Source organism: Hylobates moloch, unplaced genomic scaffold (assembly GCF_009828535.3).
Source record: "Hylobates moloch isolate HMO894 unplaced genomic scaffold, HMol_V3 SCAFFOLD_23, whole genome shotgun sequence".
Lineage (NCBI taxonomy): Eukaryota > Metazoa > Chordata > Mammalia > Primates > Hylobatidae > Hylobates > Hylobates moloch.
In genome coordinates, this window is record NW_026652298.1 from 33,635,120 (window position 1) to 33,650,420 (window position 15,301).

The 15,301-nt window shown below is 44.1% G+C and overlaps 1 protein-coding gene across 1 annotated transcript in view; it reads left to right on the forward strand.

Moving 5' to 3' along the window:
- The window catches only part of TMEM114 (transmembrane protein 114), a 50,991-nt gene extending 36,352 nt beyond the window's left edge, over positions 1 to 14,639 (forward strand). Inside the window, exon 3 of the mRNA XM_032144773.1 lies at positions 14,382 to 14,639. Within this exon, the coding sequence (XP_032000664.1) occupies positions 14,382 to 14,392 (11 nt within the window). The 3' untranslated portion in view covers positions 14,393 to 14,639. The remainder of the gene's footprint in view (positions 1 to 14,381) is intronic.
- Positions 14,640 to 15,301: the final 662 nt, after the last annotated feature.

Consider the following 15,301-nt stretch of genomic DNA (forward strand, 5'->3'; position numbering starts at 1 on the left):
GGGACTACAGGCACACACAACCATGCCTGGCTAATATTTAAAAATTTTTTTTTGCAGAGATGGGGTCTTGCTGTATTGCCCAGGCTGGTCTCAAATTCCTGGCTTCAAGTGATCCTCTTGCTTCAGCCTCCCAAAGTGCTGAGATTACAGGTGTGAGCCGCTGTGCCTGGTCCCCCTTGTAGTCCTTGCTTGACCCCTGGCAATCACTGATCTGTCCTCTCCCTCTGGAGCTCTGTAATTTTGAGAATGTTATATAAATGGAATCTTACAATATAGAATCTTTGGAGACTGGCTTTTATTCACTCAGCATAATACCTTTGAGATCCATCCACTTTGTTGCATTTGTTCCTTTTCATTGCTGAGTAGTATTCCATGGTTCTGATGTAGTACAATTTGTGTATCCAATAACCTAGTGAAGGACATTTAGGTGGCTCTCAGTTTTGCACAATTATGACCATGGGTTTTACGTTTGGTACATGAGCTTGAATGGAGAAGTTTAATAAAACACCCCTAGAAACACACTGTTAAATTTTATTTCAGAGTATTGTTTCAGATGCTCTCATAAAATCAATTGTGCTACTCTATGAAAGGTTTTGCAAAGATGAATTATTGTCCTGCCTCACAGACAGAAAGTCAATGTTTCTTGTCAACCTTTAGTATGGTTAAATCTGAGGATACTGGGAATGTTGTCACTGATGGACTTTCTCTCTTTGCTTTGGTCACAGGAAGTTGAGTTTGGAGCCAACAGTTTATTTGTGGCATTCTCTTCTTATGCAATGCTCACCTAATTTGGCCTTGACATTTTCATCTTTGTTTTTTTTTTACCTTAAATATTACTTTTAAGTATAACAGTGTAGAGAAGCCTACACAGTGTAGGCTAAGCCACTTGCTCAGTCAGGGTCCCACCGTTACTAGGGGCTGGAGCTTGGATTCAAACACATGGTGTCTGACTAACTTATTTGAAGAAAGGCTTTTCAGGGGGTCTTGCTTGCAGCCATTCCAGGAGCATGAAACTTGCATTTCCCCTGCCTCATGAAATTAACAAAGTCTGGCCAAATGTTTTGGCCAGAGTCTTGCTCCTGGTTCCTGGTTCTGGTAAAAACCAGAATTCCAGGAGATCCTTTCTTTGAAGAAAAAATCCTCCAGTGCTAGAGAGCACAGCACGTTTCCTGGGAGACCCATAGCTCAGTAGAACAAGGAAGAGTGAGCGAACACGATGGCAGGAGACCTCTGTCACCTTTGCTAGACTTTGAACTCCTTTAGGGTCAGAACCACGTATCATTCTTCTTCGTAGTTCTGCAAATCAAGTACAAGGTGAGGTGCAGAATAGCTGTGCCCAGTAATGTTTTGCTCAGTCTTCTTCTACTGCGGTTCTCTCAGGAGGAGAGCAGCGGACGTTCTATCCTGTGGGTTCAGCGAGGACCACAGGGTGAGGAAGGGGATGAATCTGTCTAGCAGCCACAAGCATGTGTGGATATGGGAGTGGGCAGAAGGTGAACCTTCAGAGCCCCAAGAGCTGGAGCGTTAGGAGGGACCAGCGTTCGTTTGTTTGTTTGTTTTTGAGACGAAATTTCACTCTTGTTGCTCAGGCTGGAGTGCAATGGTGCGATCTCGGTTCACTGCAACTTCCGCCTCTGGGGTTCAAGTGATTCTTCTGCCTCAGCCTTCCCAGTAGCTAGGATTACAGGCATGCACCACCACGACTGGCTAATTTTGTATTTTTAGTAGAGATGGGGTTTCACTACATTGGTCAGGCTGCTCTCAAACTACTGACCTCGTGATCCGGCTGCCTTGGCCTCCCAAAGTGCTGGGATTGCAGGTGTGAGCCACTGCGCCCAGCCAGGAGGGACCAGATTTTAGATTCCAGAGAACATGAACAAAATTCTGGGGTACTGTGATGGTTAATATTAAGTGTCAACTTCATTGGCTCGAAGGATGCACAGTATCGTTCCTGGGTGTATCTGGGTATTTCTGGCTGTTGCCAGAAGAGATTATCGTTTGAGTCAGTGGACTGGGAGAGGAAGACCCACCCACAATGTGGGTAGACACCATCCAATTGGCTGCCAGCACGGCTAGAAAAAGCAGGCAGAAGATGGGGATGGTGGGAGAAGCTGACTTGCTGAGTCTTCTGGCTTCATCTTCTTCCATGCTCCAGCACGTGCTTCCTGCCCTGGAACATCAGATTCCAAGTTCTTTGGATTTTGGACTCTTGGGCTTACACCAGCGGTTTGCCAGGGACTCTTGGGCCTTCGGCTACAGACTGAAGGCTGCACTGTTGGCTTCCCTGGTTTTGAGGTTTTGGGACTCGGACTGAGCCACTACTGGCTTCCTTACTCCTCAGCTTGTGGATGGACTGTAGTGGGACTTCACCTTGTGATCATGTGAGCCACTTCTCCTGAATAAATTCCCTTTGATATATATCTACATCTATCCTACTAGTTCTGACCTCTAGAGAACCCTGACTAATACAGGTAGAAGTTCTGTTACTTACTTTTCAGCATGGCAAGTAAGTCCATCAATTCAGCCACCACCTGAGCACACAGACACAGAACCCCACATACAAAAAGATAATCACTACCATTTCCTGTTACAACCGTCTCTCACACACATACACACACACACAAAGGAAAATACGACATCTTGGAATAAAAGGTTGAACTTTAAACAGAATGCATGTGAACTTTCTTATTTTTCTCAGTTCACACAGATCTCACTTTGAGATCATGCATTTTTTTTTTTTTTGAGATGGAGTTTTGCTCTTGTTGCCCAGGCTTGAGTGAAGTGGCTCAATCGTGGCTCACTGCCACCTCTGCCCGCTGGGTTCAAGGGATTCTCCTGCCTCAGCCTTCCGAGTAGCTGGGACTACAGGTGCCCACCACCACTTCGGGCTAATTTTTGTATTTTTAGTAGAGACAGGATTTTGCCATGTTGGCCAGGCTGTTCTCGAACTCCTAACCTCAGGTGATCCACCCACCTTGGCCTCCCAAAGTGCTGGGATTACAGGTGTGAGGCACCACCCCCAACCCGAGATCATGCATTCTTTTTTTTTTTTTTTTGAGACAGAGTCTCGCTCTGTTGCCCAGGCTAGAGTGCAGTGGTGAGATCTTGGCTCACTGCAAGCTCCGCCTGCAGGGTTCACGCCATTCTCCTGCCTCAGCCTCCCCAGCAGCTGGGACTGCAGGTGCATGCTGCCATGCCTGGCTAATTTTTTGTATTTTTAGTAGAGATGGGGTTTCACTGTGTTAGCCAGGATGGTCTCGATCTCCTGACCTTGTGATCTGCCTGCCTCAGCCTCCCAAAGTGCTGGGATTACAGGCGTGAGCCACCGCGCCTGGCGAGATCATGCATTCTTAACGCAGGCAACAACTGGATCTCTCTCTCTCACCCTCTTTGTTAAATTGGAAGATGCTTTATTTCTTTTTAACACTAGCTCCTCCACTGACTATGTAAAATTGAAATATTTCACATGGTCATTCCCATCAGTGAAAGTAAAACAAAGTATTTTCCATATATGGGTGTATTTTTTTTCTGTATACATATATACGTGGCAATTTTTAGCTCACTTCTCTATGGGCAAGAAAAAGGACAAAAATGCATATAAGATTTCATCTCTGCTGAGATAATTTGCTCTTAGCGGGTGAAAAAGGTCTTGGATACTATACAATGGTTCGTGGCCCTGCAAAAGGTCACAGTACAGAAACAGATACACAGTGCACCTGTGCTATTATTTCAAGGGTGTGTGTGGGGTGACGATTAGGAAAAAAAGTTTAAAAGACTCATCAGGGAGGTAATAATAATAAAAGGTTGTAAAGCCATGCTGTACATGGCTAGTATCTGAGAATCATTGACCTTGACTGTAGGAAACTATAGAGGTGCCATCCAGCCCTCAAGAAACATGCGTTATAATTGCCAGAGTTTGCTATGGGTCAGGCACACTGCCAAACCCTTTAGATGCATCATTTCACAGCAACCCTGAGAGGCAGGAACTCATATTACGTCCTTTTCACAAATGAGAAAATCCGGGGGTGGAGAGGATAACTAAACCCATTGCTCAGTCAGGGTCCCACCGTTACTAGGGGCTGGAGCTTAGATTCAAACTCACGGTATTTAACTTATTTGAAGAACAGGCTTTTCAGAGGGTCTTGCTTGCAGCCGTTCCAGGAGCGTGAAACTTGCATTTCCCCTTCTTCGTGAAATGAACAAAGTCTGGCCAAATGTTTCGGCCAGAGTCTTGTTCCTGAGATTTCTATCACCTGGACTGGGAATCATTTCCACAGACCCAGCAAATCTAGATGTGGGAGGTCAAAAGAGCAAGCCACAGGCCCATCAAAGGAATGATGGGCCTCCCAAGCCCAGCAATTAAGAGGGGTTTCTCAGCTGTGAACTTGCCTGTTGGTGTCCTGATGAGAATCTCTCATGGTAATTAAATAACCATGACTGTGGTCTGCACTTACCCAAGACTTCACTCGGAGGCCACGCAAGGTCCTCCTCCTGCCTGAGAAGACAACCTTGCCAACCTTTGTGTTCAGTAAAGAAAGCGTGCTGGCTGGGTGCGGTGGCTCACACCTGTAATCCCAGCACTTTGGGAGGCTGAGGTGGGTGGATCACAAGGTCAGGAGTTCAAGACCAGTCTGGCCAAGATGTTGAAACGCTGTGTCTACTAAAAATACAAAAATTAGCCAGGCGTAGTGGCGTGCGCCTGTAATCTCAGCTACTCAGGAGTCTGAGGCAAGAGAATAGCTTGAATCCAGGAGGCACAGATTGTAGTGAGCTGAAATTGCACCACTGCACTCCAGCCTGAGTGACAGAGCGAGACTCTGTCTCAAAAAAAAAAAAAAAAAAAAAAAAAAAGAAAGCGTGTCTCTTCAGGGGCAATGGGAATGCATTTCAGGACAAGGAAGGGCCTCCACGGAGACAGAATCTGGTCTAGAGTTCTTGTTTAACCCCTTTGGAGAAATCCTGGTTGATACATTCTGCCCTTCCTTACTCCTCTTCCTCCACACAGCTGCTGGACTGGTGTCTTTAATGCAAAAATCATGACACCTTTCAGCTCAAAAATTCCTTGACGACTCCCCCTTTCCCCCCAGCCGTATTTGCTGTCAATGAGACCCCACGATCCCTCAACAGAATTCCGGAAAAGAGCCTGAGAACACTCACCTGCAGCAACCATTATATGCAGACTGGATAAACATTCTAATGGGTCTTGTACATACAGGTATTTTATGTAATGCTTAGATACATTTAGCCAAGGCTCAGTTGGCTGTGGCTTTCCCCTTTCCTCCCAGCTAGCTTTAGAAATAAACGCAGCCCAACCAAATAAGAACAAGCAAAAGCTATTTATTCAGAGCTTGCTGTAGCAAGGGAGTGAGCCAGAATCACTTGCGTTTTGGCAGACGCTCAAAGGTAGATAGAGGAGAGGGAAACCTTTATTGCAGAAGAAAAAGAAGACCTCGTGCACTCTGATTGGAGCTGTTGTCATGAGGAACCTGAAGGTGAGATAATTAGAAGTGGTCATCTGCTGTGATCTGGTAGGGGTGTCTGTGTAGCTTTCTTGGGTTTATCCCCAGTTGGATGCAGGGATAAAAATTTTAGGGAAGCTGTCAGTTATTATTTGAACCCTGGGCATTTGGGACTGATTGTTACTGGGGTGGTTGCTTGGCTTCCTGAACCAGTTGCTAGAGATAGTGGCCGGACTTTCTACAAGTCTGACTTACAGAGAGCAGGCTGGCACCCTGGGCTGGTTCCTGTAGATAATGTCTGGGCTGGTCGCTGCAGAATGTCGGGTCAGGGTTCATCTTTATATAGAGTCCGGCCACTGTCGGTACGTTGAGTCTCTCAGGTAAACACGTAACCCTAAAGAGATCACACGAAAGTCTTGGCTCCTCATTTACACATGTTTACAGTTACTGACAGGTGACAATTAGAAGGAATGCAAATTGTATGTGTTGATTTACTTAACAGTTTGAAATGAGTTAAGAAATTCTATAATGTATACACAATCAGTCTTAAACATCGTGGTGCATGTAAAAGTGTTCTTCAGGATTGTATGTATTTACGAACATTTATACTCAATAAAATTGTTTTATTCGTTTTGAACATTTCTTTTTTTAAGACAGGGTCTTGCTCTGTTCCCAGGCTGGAGTGCAGTGACATGATCATAGCTCACTGTAGCTTCCATCTCCTGGGCTCAAGTGATCCTCCCACCTCAGCCTCCAAGGCAGCTGGGACTACAGGCACACACCACCACACCCAGCTAATTTTTAAATTTTCTGTAGAGATAGGGTCTTGTTACGTCCCCCAGGCTGGTCTCAAACTCTTGGGCTCAAGCAATCCTTCTCCCTCAACCTCCCAAAGTGCTGGGATTACAGGCATGAGCCACCTTGCCTGGCTGAGCATTTATTTATGAAATCAAAGGTTTGAGAATTTTAAGAAGGGTAAAATATGTAAGAAACCGATGAAACCATAGACGAAATGGTAATATAGTAGGAGAAGGGAGATAAGGTAGCTCACTGATTCTCAAAGTGTGGCCCCTGGATCAGCGGCATCAGCCTCATTTGGGAATTTGTTAGAAAACCAAATTCTCAGACCCCACTAATGATCTACCGAATTAGAAACTCTGGGAATGACGCCCAGCAATCTGTATTTGAGTAGCTCTCTGGGTGGTTCTGATACACATGAACATTTAAGGACCACAAAATTAGATTAACATATCAAAATGTAACTTGACAGCAATCGATGATGATGATGGTGATGATGATGATGATTTTCTGAGACAGAGTATAACTCTGTTGCACAGGGTGATTGCAGTGTTGTGATTACAGCTCACTGCAACCTCAACCTCCTGGGCTCAAGCAATCCTCCTGCCTCAGCCTCCCGAGTAGCTGGGACTGCAGGCATGTGCCACTATGCCTGGTTATTTTTTATTTTTTTGTAGATATTCTTTTGTAGATAAGCGCTCTTGCTATGTTCCCCAGGCTGGTCTTGAACTCCTGGATGCAAGTAATTTTCCCACCTTGGCCTCCCAAAGTGTTGGGATTGCAGGTGTGAGCCACTGAGCCTGGCCAACGATAGACTAGTGATCAAGAACATAGGAGAAAGAAGACAACAACTAGAAAGAAAAGAGAAAGGGTGCAATATAGGCTTGATTAAACAAAAGACAGGAGCATCTGATAAAACAGGTCCACAAGTTATAACCACACTGGAAACATGCACTGTGGAAACTGCATTTCAATGTCAAGCCTCACAAGATAAGATATTACGGGGCGGGGGGCGGAGGGCAGGGGGAGAGAGAGAGAAAGAGAGAAAGATGTTGAGGAGAAGAGTAACCACTTAGAATAGACACATTCATATTTTATTTATATCTCTGAGGGGAGCATTGTATGTTTTGCTGGGTGCAGCTATTTTTCAAATGTCTGTAAATTTGATTGGGTTGAACAAAGTACAAATTAATTTAAATGCATCACTGAACTTACTATGACTTTTGCTGTCATATGTTTTCTCAGTCAATTTGCACTGAGACTACTGCCATAAAATCTCTGAACACCGAAAAGGGGTCCCCCTATGTAAAACAGTTATAGACCAGTGGCCTGTAGGGTAAAGTCTAAACTTAACAGCAAGGTCTGTTCCTAAGTGTCTTATGAACTATCCTTCCTCATTTCAACAGGTTGGTCATCTAGCGAGTGCTCATTCACATGTATCCTGTAGCAATATCAAGTCACTTGACGTTCTTAAAATTCAGCGGGTTTTGTTTCTTCTACTGGTGAACCCCTACATATCCATTAAGACCCTGCTCAAATATCACCCCCTTTACTTCCCAGTAAACAATGTACTCCTTGAGTGAGGAGAGCATGTGTTTTCTTCTCTATATGCACAGGACCCAGCTTGATGCCTGGCTCAGTTAATGCTCAACAAATATTTGTTGAGTATTCATTCACCACTTAGACAAATTATACTAGTTATTTATCCAAAAGGTGTACTTATCTGTGAAGTAAGACATGAAGCAAGCACGAGAGGGCTTGCATATATCCTTTACTTGGTCTTTGCAGCTTGCCTATATAAAGTTGTTTGCTATTGATGAGTCAGTAAATGGGAAACAGAAAACAAAAACATGAACAAAATCACAGTGAAGGAAAAAGAAAATCAATCAACAAAAACAAAACCCAGGCTAATGCTGTTGTTATTATTTATCATGGCATTTACCTTTGAGCTTCCTGGCAGTCTAGGCAAAAAGGAAAATATTGGATTGCATAAGCCAGTTTGACCAATGAATCACAGTGGTTTATAAAGCGAGATGCATGGCTTTTTACACAAGGAATTTACTGTGTAGGTTCCTACGTTACGGACACTGACAAAGTGTTAGGTTACTCTAGTAGCTATAGAGAATATTTATTTGTTCATTCTTCAAATATTCTTTCAGCACATGTTCTATCCTAGACGTTGTGTGGATCTTGGGCTATAGAAATGAATGATACATTCACATTCTACAGGAGGAGAGAGACAGGTGGGTTCACGCAATATAGGATGATACAGTCCACGTTAGAAGGAAGGTCAGGAGGCTCTAGGAGCGCAAGGCAGAAACCTTGGCTGTCTTTGAGAAAAGAAGGCTCTGGGGAGGGGCTGACATCTGAGCTGAGTTTTAAAGAATGAGTTGGGTTGGCCAGATGAAGTTTCAGTGGGAGGGGTGTCCTAGTAGATAGAATTTCAAGTGCAAAGTTTTGGAGGAATGAAGCATGGTGCAAGGTGCACCATTGCATGATGCAAGCGACTCAGTCACACTAGGGCGTTTGGTGGGTAGGGGAAGCAGGTGAAATTGACAAGGTAACAAGCAAGTGCCACACCGTGAATTATTCCCAATGACACCAAAGGATCTTGGTCTTTGGGTTCTGCAGGCGGGGCAAGGGGGAGCTATAAAATAATTTAAATAGAAAAGTGACATAGTCTAAATTATGTGTTTAAAGATGAACAAATGCTCCTCATGCCGTCTCTCCTTAGTCCCCCATTGGGGCCCAGCTTTGCTCTGTAGTCAGTCTGCCTGATCCTAAGTTTCTTCGCTACGAGGCCAAGCACTTCGGAAACACTGAAGCCTGAACTGACATCAATTATGCTGAAAGGGGGAAAAATTAATTAAAAGTTTTCGAAGGGCTATGTTCTGTATTCTTCTCTATTTTCATGTTATCAGCAACACTGCCTTTTCTCCTGGCTAGGAGTTATTACAGTATAACATTTTCATGTTGCTTGTAGGGTAATTATGTCAAATATATTGGAGATGATAAGCGGCAGTTTGTATTATTCTGTGATTAATCTCCATACATTCTGGCATTTCAATCTGGCCTAAGAAGACTACATTTGCTAAACTCTGCTGCAGAGGGAGGATGTGGGGAAGAGCTGGGAGGATTGGGGAGTTGAGACTGAGGAGATTCTGGTTGGAAATATCCCAGTTCCCTCAAATAACCCACCAACCCTAGGCTCCAATTCCCCTGTTCCTTCCAAGGCTCATTTAGCGTAGTGCTTCTGAATAGTGCACCTCGGTTGCTTATGTACAAAGCACACTCCTACCCCCTTTGCTGGCCTCCTCCACCCCAAACCCACAGAATCAATATTTAGAATGTTATAAAGCCAAGGAATTTGCATTTCCAACCACTCCCTGCCAAATCGTTCTTACATATTTAGGATTTTTGAAAAGCAGATCTAGCTTAATCAGGCCCAAACCTTTGCAAACCTGAAATCAGATATGAGAGTTTTCCAAGATGGTGCTGGAGGAGCAGACTTGGGAATTTAAAATGACCTGGGATGACCAAGGGAGACCCTCGCATCTCCTTATCTGGGTTTCTTTAAAAATGTGAAATAGATGGAATTGGTTTATTGCTACCCAGAGGTAGGATAAAATACCTCTTGTAAGATGTTAAAACAGGGAAAAGAACATTTCAGTAGAGGTTCTAGACACAAAGTTTGGGAATGAAGCAGGAGAAATCTCAGCAGAGGAAGTAGAGGGGTACCAGGTTTCTCATCCTCCTTGGTCAAGGGACGCCCTGCCCTGAATCATCCTCAACATCTCAACCACGGAGGGTGACGGCGGGTGACTTCTCCAGCCACACAATGCTATGCTTCTGCTGCATTTCAACCTAATGATGGGGTGCTTTTTCCTGATCACCATGCTGTCCTGGTGAAAGCTGCCTCGCAGGGTGGTGGATCCCTTGGAGGTAAAGTTCATATTGGGCCACTGTGCTGCATCTCTCTAAGCCCTTTGTTCTTGGAAAGAACAGAGGAATTGGAGCCTGTGCAACATCTTTCTAAGCCAGACCCCTTTGATCCTCACCAGCCTGAACTGTTGGGCCCTGCAGAATTCTAGAATCTTCCCAGTTCCCAACTGGAACCCTCTGCCAAGTAACCCCTTACACAGACAGGCAAGGAATATCGTGGCTTATGTTGGGTTCTCTTTAGTTTATGATTTATTGATGGAGAATATGAAATTTTCATTAAAACAGACTGCTGTTTCTCACTCATTTGTCACATTTTTAATTTGTATTTTAAAACATTAATAAAACTGACACAATTAATTGTTTTTCAAAGTGTCAAATATATTGAAGATGGGGGACTGGAAGAAGCTTCATGTTGTAGCAGAATGAGGCATTGGTTCAAGAAAAGGATCTCCTGGTTACACTGAGATCTTTCCCCTCCCTGAACCTTGTGGTCAGATGAATTGTCTCTGATCTCTTAGTAGATATCACTGTTTACAAAGTACTTTCATTTTTTTTAAATCCTGAGATGTTTTCCAGTAGTGCTTGGGGAGGTCCCGGTTTATGTCTGTGGTCTTAGTATTATTAGTAATGTACCCCTGGACTGTCCTCATTTGTATGACAAATTGTATGATGTTCTGAGTCCAAGACTGTGAGGGCTCTTGAGTTAGACATAACTGGTTCACGTCCTTGGTAGCCACATGACCTGAAGCCTGCTTTCCCGTTTGTAAAATGCAGAAAATAATAGCACCAACTTCATGGTATTGTCATGAGTTTAGATGATATGATATAATATGCCTGGCATATACCAAGAGATCAATATATGATTGCTGCCACCCTATTTGTGGTCACTATTATCATTAGACCCTGCATGGGGCTGGTCCAGACTTTGCTCTCAGCCTCACGTCACTCTACCCTCCACGTTGTAGCCTCTCTCTGGCAACTCTGGACTTCTTTCAGTTCCATGCATATGTCTTTGCCACAGGGACTTTGCACCTGCTGCTTAATCTTTTAACCTGAGTTGCATCTCAGCTCAAACATTACTCTCCAGGGAAGCCTGCCCTGATCTCTCTCATTAGATCAAGTCCTCCTGTTGTCAGCTCTTGAAACATCCTACATCTCTCTTCTATAACAATAGTCATTGTCAAAATTTAGCAGTTATTCATGTGATTCTTTGGTTATATCCATCTCTCCCAACAGTCTGTAAGCTCCAAGAAGATAGGAACTATGCCCGTCTTTGCTTACCACCGGTTCCCCGTACCTAGTGGAATGCTGAGCTATAGTGGGTGGTCAATAAAAATTGGTTCAGTAAGTGAATTGAATTTCACTGCTTTCTGATTCATCAGTTCTACTTCATCTGTTCCTATCAACTCCCAAGTCTCCCTGTCTTTTTCTGCATCTTTCATTGACTATCCAACCTTAGATAAAATGGGTGCTATTATAATAGTAATAATAGCTGAGATTTTTTGAGTGCTTGCTATATACCAGATATTTTACTTGCATTATTTCATTGAAGACTTATGACAATCTGATGAATTCAATGCAATCATCATCACTCTTATTTGACAGATGAGGAAACTGAGGTTGAGATAATGATACCCAGCCGGTGAGCGACCAGCTGGGATTCCTGCTCAGGTGGCTGAGCTCCAGAGCTCCTTCCTCTATCTGAGACCGTTCTATTGCTCCTAAACAAACTATTTTACGAAAAAGTAGTTCATCACTGTATCCTTAATCTCTAGCCAAGTGCCTGGAATATAGCAGTTCGATAAATATGCACTCAATAACTTGATGTTTGAATGAATAAATACATTCTGATTATTAAATACCATATTTGTGGCCTAGCTCGGCAGTTCAAGCCTGTAATCCCAGCACTTTGGGAGGCTGAGGCAGGTGGATCACCTTAGGCTGAGGTGAAGAGTTCAAGACCAGCCTGGCCAACATGGTGAAACCCCATGTCTACTAAAAATACAAAAATCAGCCAGGCATGGTGGCATGTGCCTGTAATCCCAGCTACTCCAGAGGCTGAGACAGGAGAATCACTTGAATCCAGGAGGTGGAGGTTGCAGTGAGCTGAGATTGTTTCACTGCATTCCAGCCTCTGTGACAGAGCGAGACTCTGTCTAAAAAAATAAAATAATTAAAAAAATAGCATATTTGTGAGTTGTAATTTTTTTAAGTTACTTCCATTTTTTTTCTTTTTTAGTTTAGGTTTCCTGTTACAATCTGGATATTGCCATGGGACATGTGATCTATATGAACAACGTCTGTCTTGCTTGTGGTGGTGAATAAATATTTAAGGATCCCTGGGCCAGTTGCACGCAGGGTGCTTCCAGCTGATACAACCTGGAATCCCAGGATGGGATCTGGAAGAGTGAAGCTTCAGGGGTCATTTTCCTCGGAAAAGGGAATTGGGGCGTGGGAGGATGGAAGGAGAGGGTGGTGTGAGGTTGCGGGGAAGATCTGCCCAGGCATCTGAGCCTGCTTGCAGGAGGCAGAGCCCTCCTCTGGGTCTCATGAGGGTCAGAGAGAGAAGGAGGCTTTGCGGAGCTGAAGCAGTCACTCGGGCCAGGGTCAAGTATTCTGGGTAAGTGGCTGTTGGGTTGGGATTCTGCTTCTAGCTTCTTTACCTCCCACCCCTCAATTCCCTTCTCAGAGGAAAAGGACCCCTGAATCTTGTGTCTTCCAGATCGCATCCTGGAATTCCAGATTACATCGGCTGGAAGTACCCTGAGGGCAATTGGCCCAGGGATCCTCAAACATTTATTGAGCACTGCACACCAGGCACACGTTATTCCTATGGGTCACATGTTGCATGGCAATGCCCAGATTGTGACCGAACACCCAAAGTGAAAAACGTGGAAGTAACTAAAAAAAATCGCAACTCACAAATATGCTATTTAATAATCAGAATTTATTTATTCATTCAAACATCAAGTTATTGAGTACATATTTATTGAGCTCCTTTTATTCCAGGCATTTGACTAGAGATGGAGCATACAGTGATAAACTGTTTCCTCAAAGTCACAAACAGATACATTATAAATGATATAATTTAAATATAACACAAATTTATCTACTGCATTCAAATTAAATACATACATACACACACATATGCAATGAAGTATATACAACATAAAAACACAGCACGGCCGGGCAGGCGCGGTGGCTCACGCCTGTAATCCCAGCACTTTGGGAGGCCGAGGTGGGCGGATCACGAGATCAGGAGATTGAGACTATCCTGGCTAACACGGTGAAACCCCATCTCTACTAAAAATACAAAAATTAGCTGGGCGTGGTGGCGGGTTCCTGTAGTCCCAGCTGTTCGGGAGGCTGAGGCAGGAGAATGGCGTGAACCCAAGAGGCGGAGCTTGCAGTGAGCCGAGATGGCGCCACTGCACTCCAGCTTGGGCGACAGAGCAAGACTCTTGTCTCAAAAAAAACAAAAAACAAACAAACAAACAAAAAAACCACAGCACACACATTCTTTGTCTAGGTTCATACAGTCATATGGTCCAAAGTTCCATGGGTACAATAGGGTACACGATGACACTTCTCTCTCCTGCCTCAGGTCTCTACCTGCCCACTGGCTTATCTCCCAGCACAACCAGCACCATCAATTCTTTGGCTTCCCCTCCAGAGCAAATATGTTTATCTTTTTTTTTTTTTTGAGGTATCATCTTGTTCTGTCACCCAGGCTACAGTGCAGTGGAAGGATCATGGCTTACTGCAGCCTTGCTTTCCTGGGCGCCAGTGATCCTCCTACCTCAGCCTCCTGAGTAGTTGGGACTACAGGCAGGCACCACCTGCCCAGCTAAGTTTTTTTTTTTTTTTTTTTTTTTTTGTAGAGACAAAGTCTCACCATGCTGCCCAGGCTGGTCTCGAACTCCTGGGATCAAGAAATCTACCTGCCCTGGCCTCACAAAGTGCTAGGATTACAGGTGTAAGTCACTGCGCCCAGTCTCAGGGCAAAAATGTTTAAATATTGCCCCCCCACCCCTGCGACGACAGCTTTCTTTTTTCTTTCCTCTTTGTTTTACGCAAATAGGAGCAAAGTAAACAGTGTTCTAACCTTGCCTTTTATGCTTATACATATCTTGGAGTTGGTTCATATCAGTACACAATAAGCTTTCTTGTTCTTTTTTACAGCTGCTTTTTGATAGCTCCACGGATGTCAATGATGAATTATTAACAGCAAATCAATAGAATGGAAAACTTCTGCAGGGCTTTGCTGTCATGGAAAGAAGTTCCTGGTATAAAACAGAATGGGGGATAAAATCAGATTGTAGTTTCACGCCATACGATATCATATGATATTATCATGGTTATGAAAAATAGAATCTATACGTATATGTGTATAGCTATATGAATTGGGAAGAATGTTTATTAAAATATTAGCATCAGTTATATCCTGGTGGCAGATTTACTATCATATATAAATATATTTTTGTTTGTTTGTTTGTTTGTTTGTTTTTGAGATGGAGTCTCACTCTGTCACCCAGGCTGGAGTGTAATAGTGAGGTCTTGGCTCACTGCAACGTCTGCCTGCCGGGTTCAAGCCATTCTCCTGCCTCAGCTTCCCAAGTAGCTGGGACTACAGGAATGTGCCATCACACCTGGCTAATTTTTGTATTTTTAGTAGAGATGGGGTTTCACGATGTTGGCCAGGCTGGTCTTGACCTGCTGATCTCAGGTCATCTGCCGGCCTCGGCCTCCCAAAGTGCTGGGATTACAGGTGTGAGCCACTGTGCCTGGCTTGTTTTTGTTTTTTGAGACAGGATCTCACTCTGTTGCCCAGGATGGAGTGCTGTGATGCAATCACAGCTCTCTGCAGCTTCAACTTCCGAGCTCATGCAACCTTCCAGCCTCAGCCTCCCAAGAAGCTGGGACTGCAGGCATGCACCACCACGTCCAGCTAATTCTTACGTGTTTTGTAGACATAGGGTTACATCTTGTTGCCCAGGCTGGTCTCCAACTCCTGGGCTCAAATGATCCTCCCACTTTGGCTCACACCTGATGGAATTACAGGTGTGAGCCACCGCACCTGGCCTGTATTTTTAATAAAAGTA